Consider the following 10,267-nt stretch of genomic DNA (forward strand, 5'->3'; position numbering starts at 1 on the left):
AGCTTATTATATAGTCCAGGAAAATTATCTTAGACTCCTGATGTATCTCCCTGAGAATTTCAGATGCTGGAATTCATTTCATATGCCACCATGCTGGGATTAAGATGTGTATTTTGACTCTTTAGTTGGTTTCATGTTCCTCATAAGAGCTGTAACCAATGACTAGAAAAATACCACATCAGACAAGTGTAGGATAAATTACATTTTGGCAAAATGAAAAAGGAATGTTTTCTATTGTCATCATTGTCATATGTGTCCACCTATAACCTATATGTACTGTCACCACATGTAGAAGGATACTAAAGGGTATTTTATGGCAGGAGGCTAAAGTTAGGATAGAATATACATACAAAATTATTGATATCTGTTTATAAAATTGATAAATACTCTTAAGTTATCAGGAACAATTCATACTTATGATTAAACTAAAATATAAAATAATGACTTATTATTTACTCTTCTATTGCTGTGATAAAATACCATAACCAAGATAACAATTTAAAAAAAAAAAGAGTTTCTTTGATGGTTTCCAGTGCCCATAGGATAATAGCCCATTACCATTCTAGCGAGAATGATGGAAGTGTGGTTCTGGAGCAATAGCTAAGAACTTGATCCACATGCAGAAATCAGAACCCTGACTCAAAATGCATCAGTTTTTTGAAATTTCAGGACCTGCTGTCAATGGCACGCCCTCTAGCAAACCACAAACATCTACCAAATGGAGACCACTTGTCCAGGAATCTGTGACTTAGAGGGAGCCCCTCCTTCAAACCACCATAGTGACAAAATACTGGAGTGTGCGTAGAGATTTTCCCTTAGGATTAAGTGGATTTTTTAAGGATAGTTTGGCGTGTTCCGAGAAATGCTAAGTGTACAAACAAGGTTTAAACATGTTGCCTTGTTGTTGATTTTTGGTTTTGGTTATTTTCCAAGAAGAAATACTGACATATATAAACAAAAATATATAAACAAAAAAGTAAAGGCACACTGGGGTATGGATCAGAATGAGCACACTTCTCTTAGTCTTAACTCATTATCACATAAGTAAATATGTTTTATCTTTACGAGTAAAAACAAAAGGCGTGTAGTGTACACAGGATAAAGCAAGCAGCTATTTGTATAAAGACTGTTGGAGCCCAAGTACTTTAGTGGAATTTGTTAGGATGAAGTTAAACATACGGAAAGTCCTAGCTATCCTGTGTTGGTTTTTGACATAACTGACCTTCTTTTTGCCTTAACGTGCGTACATGCTTATCTCCCTTAAAATTACATACTTATTGCAGAAAATATATGTGGCAAACATACTTAATTTTACTTTAAAGGGAAAACATACAGTCAACTGTAATTAGCCCTCAAGCCCAGCTTATTCCTGATGAATTACCATGAATCATAGTGTCTCCAAAAGACACATTTTGAAAGCATCTAAGATACTTAAAAAGTTTTATATTCATCTAACAATTATTACTGCTTTTGCATATACTTGTTTGGTTACCATCTAGACTATTTGCATGCTCTACAAGAGACTGTAGTTTACATGACGTAGCAAATAATACAGCGATTAACAGGTCAGACTTAAACTAAATCAAGAAACTCCCTGTAACTGACTCCCTACGTAGACTGAAACATATGGGCCACTTTAGACAAGCTGCCATGTTGAAACGTGTGAATAGATCCTTTCTTAGAATTGCTGTAGACTGCTGGAAAGGAAAATGCTGATAAATCATCAGAGGTGATGCTCAGAATGACAGTAGACATGGTCATAATGTACAGATTTAGAAAGATAAGCACAGAGATGTGAGTCTGTGATCCCAGCACTGGGGAGACCAAGGGTCAGAAGTCCAAAGCCAGCCTTATACTATATAGTGAGGGCTTTCTGCCAAGCACACACAATTTGGAATTGCTTTTTCTGTAAAGTAAAGCCCAAAACAAATTCTTTGTGTGGTTTCATAGTACTTCTTAGATGTTTTTGAAACAGTGTTTCGTCACCTTGAATAATCTATATAACTTTTCTTAGTAACATCCAAAGCACGTGGTCTGTTTGTTCTTCACTTGGAGCCCATTTCAGGGTGTCTGAAGATCGTTTCTTTGTTGTAGCATTTTGGAGCATTCTTCGCCACATACTGTTGTTTATAATATTGCTTTAAAATGAATGTTGTGTGATATCTAAGTAAATATTTGCCTTTGACATCCACACCAATGTCCGTTACAAGTCACGTAGTAAAGGTTCATGAAAGCTCTCACTGTTAGAGTATTAAAAGGAAAGACATTAACCAGGAGAACAGGCTGCAGATTGTATCTGCATTTGACTCAGACGATCTAGAAGAAATTGAATATAATGGTACAGAACATGATTAAACCCAAATGATAGATTCTAAATGTCATTTTCCAGAGTAGTAGTAATGATGATGATGATTATGATGATGATGATGATGATGGTGATAAAGAGTAATATTGCTCCGTGAAGAATGGTTCATTCTAGGTGGAGTAGTGAATAACTGAGGTTTGTCACATTAAAGTGCCCAGTGTTGTAGTCATTAAGATGAATGGGTTCCTATTAGCCAAGGGCAAACAATCAAGGAGTAATTTAAGTCCTCAACTGAAGACAATTTGTTGGTAATGTTTTCTAAAACAAATATTGAATATTGAAAGGAGGTAGGGATGAAAGAAGGAAAAGAGGGTAAGAAGAAAGAAAAGAAGGAAGGAAATAGTCATCCCCTCCCCCCAAAAAAATCCAAATGTGCTCTGGGATATTTATGGTGAAATGGAAAGTGGGAACTATACATCAATCAAGTTATATTAGAGCTATAAGATCTAGGGTTCAGAAATAAAACAGTAAATGTGTTTGTATGGGAATATCACTATAGCTGCAGTACTTTAGTGAGGCAAGAGCTGAAAGCCACCTAAACTATTATTATAAGAAATAAACCATATTACATCTTTTTTTGTATCTCTAAAAACATTTTTTTAATTTATTTATTCATTAAGGATTTCTGCCTCCTCCCCGCCACCGCCTCCTACTTCCCTCCCCCTCCCCCGATCAAGTCCCTCTCCCTCATCAGCTGGAAGAGCAATCAGGGTTCCCTGACCTGTGGGAAGTCCAAGGACCGCCCACCTCCATCCAGGTTTAGGAAGTTGAGCATCCAAACTGCCTAGGCTCCTCCAAAGCCAGTATGTGCAGTAGGATCAAAAACCCACTGCCATTGTTCTTGAGTTCTCAGTAGTCCTCATTGTCTGCTATGTAAGACCGGTTTTATCCCATGCTTTTTCAGACCCAGGCTATCTTTTTATGAAATTTTGTATGTCACTAAAAGTCCTTCAGATAAAAATTATCAAATAACCTCTAGAGTTGCCTGAAATATATTTTTTATTTGGTAAAGGAAATTACAGGGAAATATAGAAGGCATCATTGCATTTTTTTTTGAAAGTCAAACAATATGTCATTATACAATGACGCCTACTTGCTTTTAAAAAGCATAAGTCCTCTTAGGCCTTATAACTTATAAGGGTAAGCTCAGATTGGAACCTAGAGCAGGTGAGGTAGCGGTAGTTTTAGGGGAGACACTAATGGTTCATCCCTATTCTTGTGTATTTTCAAGCTTTGCTGTTACCATGTTTTGACTTGTAATATGCACATGCAAAGAAATGATCCTTCTCTATGCCAGTTACACCATTCTTTAGCTCCTGTTTTATTTGTCTTCCCCCAAGGTGTCAAGCAGTCAACAAAACTTGTCCTGCAAACTATGTGTGGAATAACTACATGTGCCGATGCCTGGCCCAGCAGGATTTTATCTTTTATTCAAATGCTGAGGGTGGTAAGTAAAAAAACACTTCGGTCCATATCTGATCTGTATTTTGATGAACATATTTCCATTTTAAATGCTCACAATATTCTGCTCATCACTTACTGATGAGTACAAAGTAGGATATTAGCTACTTCCTTTGCTATTACTTTTAACTTCTACTTAAAGGGTGTTTACATACATTACTGAAAAAGCGAAAAAGGAGGGTATTTTGAAGGCATGTATGTAAACCCACATCCTGAAGTACTAAGGTCTGGTAAATATGTTCTGTGTTCTTCTAGACTCCACCAATGGATTCCATGATGTTTGTGGACCCAACAAGGAGCTGGATGAAGATACCTGCCAGTGTGTCTGCAAAGGTGGCCTTCGGCCATCCAGCTGTGGACCCCACAAAGAACTGGACAGAAACTCATGCCAGTGTGTCTGTAAAAACAAACTTTCCCCCAGCTCATGTGGAGCCAACAGAGAATTTGATGAAAACACATGCCAGTGTGTATGTAAAAGAACCTGTCCTAGAAATCAACCCCTGAATCCTGGGAAATGTGCCTGTGAATGTACAGAAAACACACAGAAGTGCTTCCTAAAAGGGAAGAAATTCCACCATCAAACTTGCAGGTAAGGAGTCTAGGTAAACAACGCTAAGTCGCTTCTAGAACATGCAGTCTTCTCAACCAGGAGCTGTTTTTCTCAACCCAAACTAGCAGCAGCTTATTTGAATGAAGACAATAAACCCTCGGAGAAGAAAGAATGCAGTTACTTAAATCAATGCTATTCTTTCTTAACACTAGACTTTTTGTGGGGTTTCTGGCTTCTTTGAGTCAGACTTGCTATATAGCCAGGCCGACTTAGAATTTAGCATTCTCCTGCCTTGATTTCCTAAGTGGATGGATTCCAGGATTACATAAGGACATTTGGTCTCTGGGAGTTGAGTAATATTAAAGGCAACAAAGAAACATCAAGGCACAAAAACAAGTCTAGAATATACCCCAAATTAGACTAATATAGCAAAGCCCAATATGAGTAGAGGATAGATATATTATTTTACAAATGCATTCTATGTCTGATGCCTTCAAAAATTTTACTTTCAAATGGAATTTACAACCAGATGCTTCAAATGAATCTTTTTTTTTTTTTTTTTTTTGGACAGGGTTTCTCTGTAGGTTTGGTGCCTGTCCTGGAACTAGCTCTGTAGACCAGGCTGTCCTTGAACTCACAGAGATCCACCTGTCTCTGCCTCCCAAGTGATGGGATCAAAGGCACACACCACCACGACCCAGCCCAGTGTATTATTTTAAAGCTTAAAAATAAAACGCAGCACCATTTTCTGAAGAATTTTGTCTGAAAATGAAATATTTACACAGAATTCTTAATGAGAACTGGATAAATGTTCTAGCTCACTCTCTGTTGCTGTGATAAAATACCATACCCAAAAGCAACTCGGGGAAGAATGGGCTTATTTGACTTCCAGGTTGCAGTCTATCATGAAGGAAGCCAAGGCAGAAGCTGGAGGCAAGAACTGAAGGAAACCTGGAGGAACACCTTGTATTGGCTTGCTCCCAGGCTTCCTTGCAGGATCAAAGCCTACCAGTCTAGGGATAGTACTATCCACTGTGGGCTGGCTCTGTATCAATTAACAATTAAGAAAATGTCTCACAGACACGGACATAGGCCAGTCTGATCTCATCACTTTCTTAGTTGAGATTCACTGTGTTCTCAGATGCCTCTAGATTTGTGTCATGTTTAAGGTTACTTGAGCAACTTGAGAAATAACTAAGTGATCGAGAACACATGGTACTCCTTCAGAGAAACTGGCTTTGGTTTCCAGCACCGATTTCAAACAGATCACAACTGCCTTTAACTTCAGTTACAGGGGAGCCAACACCCTCTTCTGGCATCTGTCTTCACCTGAACCCACATGCATGTTACTCAGAGACAAACACAGACCTAAACACATAATTAAAAATTAAAAACAGAATTATTGAAAATTACTCAAGATTCACTTTTGAAATGTTATTTTATTTTACCTCTATGGGTATTTTACGCATAGGCATGTGTGTCCTGTGCACCACGTGTGTGCCTGGTGCCCATGGAGGACACTGGATCTCTGGCACTAGAGTTAGACAGGTATAAATCAATCATCTGGGTTCTGGACGCTGATCCTTTGTCCTGTGTAGGAGCAACAAGTACTTAACCACTGAGTCATCTCTAATGTTCCATCACTCACTTTTTTTTTTAAGAGATTAGGACTTTTAATTTGTCTTAAAGTCACTGAAGCAAACAAAACATGATAAACATTCTCTTACAACCCCCAATGCAAAAAAAAAAAAGAAAGAAAGAAGAAAAAAAAAGAGTGTAGGAAAAGAAAACCTCTTGAAATGTCCTTAAAAGGCTCTGTCATTACTGGCTGCAACATCTGTCACTTGTTTTTATTTTTACAGCATGGTTTTGTATAGTCTTTTTCATTAAGACACATAAATGAGGTTCTTGGAGTCAAAGACTTTCTATATTTATGTCTGAATTTGTATCTCTTACATCTCAGAGGATAAGATGCCTACTGTTTAATCCAGACCTCTCTTTGGGATGTTTTAGTTGTTTTCCTTCGATACTGGCCCAGCAGCCTTGCTTCTGCTTAAATTACCTCAGTATCTTCTACTCTGTCTCCCTGCTCTCTCAGTTCAAGAAGAATACAGATTTCTGACTTTGATGCTGAGAACACTTCATGCTGTTTCTCGGAGTTGCTCCTCTTCGTATGGCATTGGTTTTCTCCTCTCTTCCATCTCCAGTCTAAGGAGGGACAATAACCTGGCAGATGTCTCTGTATTAAGCTGCGTTTAAGCCTCTGAGTTGTGAGATCCAGTAAAGATTGCCATATGGATCGAGAACAGTGATTCTCAACCTTGCTAATGCTGGAACCCTTTAATACAGTTCCTCATGTTGTGGTGCCCCCCCATACATAAAACTATTTTCATTGGTATTTTATAACTGTAGTTTACCTACTGTTATGAATCATAATATAAATATTTGATATATAGGATAGCTGATATGCAACCCCTGTGAAAGGGTCATTTGACTCCCCATAGGCGAATCATGACCCATAGATTGAGAACTACCAGTGTGTTTAATGTCGCCATTATTCTGCTTTTATTCTCTTCTCATAGCACATGAGATTTTAGTGTCCTCATTTTCAATAATTTTTCTCTTTCATTGAATATCTTCTTCCATCCATAAATTAGACATGGGCAAATAATACCCTTTCAACATCTAAAATAAAAGCTGTTTTCTTTTTATTTTTAATATTGTATCCTTGTGACTATTTAGCATTAACCTTGTACCTCATTAAGTAGAGGCTATCTTTTGAGTCTCGAGACTTTGTGTTCTTATTTTCACTTTTAATTCTGAAGATCTGTCATTTGTAGTTACTGCAAAATGGGTCATCGCTAAATCCAGGTTTTTCATTGATGATATTTTTTTTCTTTCCTGTGTTGTTGAAGAGTTCCTTATATAAATTGTAATACTTATTTTTGAAAAACATTTTGAATAATACACATTTTCCAATTTTACTGTACTTACCAAAAGGTAGTTTCAAAATTCAGTATTATATCCAAATGAATACAGCTATTATATTTCAGCAAACCTGATCAAGCCATGCTTCACATTGAATCTTTTTTCAATGAATTTAGTACATAGTAACAAATTTGAATCTTTTGACACTGCATTTTGACTAGCCAGGCATCTAAATTTTCTACAGAGAATTGTCATGTAGCTGCTGAGTAGACTATATGTATATCATACATCTTTGCTGAACAAACAAGACATTTATCTTTCATAAATGCTTTTCCTGTTTTTCTGCTATTTAAGGTTGAAGTTGGTTGTCCTGGTCAAGTGGCCATGGAGCAATACTCTAAGTCCTGAACTATATCCCTATGCTGAGTTATTATACATATTGTAACTCTTTGCGTGCCCAGTTTTCTAACCACACTAAGTGTATGGTTCCATAGGTTATGGTATCAAATAGATGGAGCAAAAAAAAATTGTAAAGTATATATATACGCACATTTCTCTTAATATTTATTTCAGTGAAGAAAGGCAGAATGTATTTCCATTTTACTGCCTTAATCAACAGCTGTCATTGGCCATTAAAAATCACATGCCTTTTTGATACACAAATTGTATTTATTGTGTAATTATGAATATGTTAAAAGTTCTTAACAATACATTTATACTATCCTGCTCTAAGGCTCTAAGAACATTCTACAGATGAAGACTGAAAGAACGTAAGAGCTAGGAAGATAGAGCAAAGAGCTGCAGAGTTCTTCTGGGAAAGGCACAGCCTTTACAATCATGAGCTCTTTGTAGTTATAGATGCTCATAGTGGCTCAACAAGAATGGGCCTGTGTGGGGCAAGAATGGAGGAAGGGCTAGGAGGACACAGCCCCTTACTGCCGAATTCTTTGTTCCTGATGATTCAGGAAGAGAGAACTTCTTGCCATTAGTTTTATACCCACATCTGACCCATCCTTCCCCCTACTCTAGTGGATACTTCCAAACCAGTGATCACTCAGCTGGCCATGGTTAAAGTGAATGGTAGAATGGTTCAAAAGCCAAAGAAAAAGTCATGAATTTTGTTGTTGTTGCTGGAGAGATGGCTCAGTGGTTAAGAGCACTGGATGCTCTTCCAGAGGTCCTGAGTTCAATTCCCAGCAACCACATGGTGGCTCACAACCATCTGTAATGAGATCTGGCGCCCTCCTCTGGCATGCGGGCATACATGGAGGCAGAATGTTGTATTCATAATAAATAAATAAATCTTAAAAGAAAAAGAAAAAGTCATGAATGTGTGAGAGGGACTAGTAGAGAGGATTAGGAGTTGATAGGTGTGACAGGGACACGAGAAAGAGTAATAAGGAGACATTATATATGCACATGAAACTTTCAGAGATTAAAGTGAATAAAATTCAAAATTTTAAATACATTAAAAAAATCCTTGGCTATGCTTTCCTTTCCATATCAAATGAGATGAAATTTGAAGTGTTTAAGGGTCTCTTTAGTTCACTTTCACTTTTCCTTTCTAGCCCATTACACAGTGAGGCATACTCATCTTCTATAACATTCTTCAAAGTTAGAGTCAATTCACTATAGCAAGCAGAACTTTCAAAAATTAAATGATCAAAATTTGTCTTTTCACCACTACCAACAGCTGGAAGTCTAGTGTGGATGGAGAAGGCCCCAGCCAATCATGTTTTCCCTCACCATCTAGAGTACAGGTGGGGAAGGAAGAGTTACCCACCATTACGCAGCCAGCTGCTGAGTAAAAACACAAGAGTGTGGATGGGGCTGCTCGCCAAAGACTATGGTCCTGCCAAGATGGCTGGGTTTAATTGCCTGGAAGTCTGGGTCCCATGCACATGCCAGACTTTTGTGAACGTTGCCATGTTTATGTGATCACAGGAAATCAGCAGACCTTAAATATTCACTTTCAAAATTTCTGTTTTATGTTACTTTCATCCACAAAGCAGAAAGTACTTCAAAAGAACGAATGCTTACAATGGCCCATCTTTCTATTGTTATGTCAGCAACTGGGACATGTTTTTAAGGCTTTTCCATTCTTCTACAGTGCCGTAAGCGTAAGCACACACTTAAACATTTATAAACCTATAAACACATTTTAATAAAATTAATAATTTTTCTGAGTTTAAACTTAAGAAAATATAAAAGCTGATTTTTAGCGTCATGGCCTTGGTCTTCACCATGTGTGTTTCTCTCTGTTTTTCTAGTTGTTACAGACGACCTTGTACAAACCGACTGAAGCACTGTGACCCGGGACTGTCATTTAGTGAAGAAGTTTGTCGCTGTGTCCCATCATATTGGAAAAGACCACATATGAGCTAAGATCATACCAATTTTCAGTTCATCATTTTACTGTCTTGAAAAACTGTTGCCCCGATAGAACTGTTTATGCACAGAAAGACTCTGTGGGACCACAGTCACAGAGGCCCAAGTCTGTGTTTCCTGAACCATGTGGAGAGATGCAGGAACGGACTGGCGCTCTTGGGAAAAGGCTTCTTCAAAGCCTCCTCTTCTACCGGTTACAGACAGCCGAGGGTTTTCTCTTGTGATTTAAAAAGAAAAAGAAAAAAAAAAGAATGACTATATAATTTATTTCCACTAAAAATATTGTTCCTGCATTCATTTTTATAGCAATAACAATTGGTAAAGCTCACTGTGATCAGTATTTTTATAACATGCAAACTATGTTTAAAATAAAGTGAAAATTGTATTATAAATGGTGAAGTTCCGTCCATCGCCATCTTACGTTATGTTCCAGTTGTAGAAAATGGAATGTCGTCTTCCAAAATTCTCTTATCACAGATTTTTGAGTTGTCTTGCATTTCGTAGTGATGAGCTGTCTGCACACTCAAAGCAGATATCAAGTGCACTGTGCGTTAACTTACATTCTGGATACACTG

At 37.6% G+C, this 10,267-nt stretch overlaps 1 protein-coding gene across 1 annotated transcript in view; it reads left to right on the forward strand.

The window, feature by feature from the left end:
- Vegfc (vascular endothelial growth factor C) overlaps window positions 1–10,040 on the forward strand; it is a 97,332-nt gene extending 87,292 nt beyond the window's left edge. Inside the window, exons 5-7 of the mRNA XM_005362606.2 lie at window positions 3,706–3,812; window positions 4,082–4,415; window positions 9,575–10,040. Of these exons, the coding sequence (XP_005362663.1) occupies window positions 3,706–3,812; window positions 4,082–4,415; window positions 9,575–9,689 (556 nt within the window). The 3' untranslated portion in view covers window positions 9,690–10,040. The remainder of the gene's footprint in view (window positions 1–3,705; window positions 3,813–4,081; window positions 4,416–9,574) is intronic.
- The last annotated feature ends 227 nt before the right edge of the window (window positions 10,041–10,267 follow it).

This window comes from Microtus ochrogaster, linkage group LG7_11 (assembly GCF_000317375.1).
Source record: "Microtus ochrogaster isolate Prairie Vole_2 linkage group LG7_11, MicOch1.0, whole genome shotgun sequence".
Taxonomy (NCBI): domain Eukaryota; kingdom Metazoa; phylum Chordata; class Mammalia; order Rodentia; family Cricetidae; genus Microtus; species Microtus ochrogaster.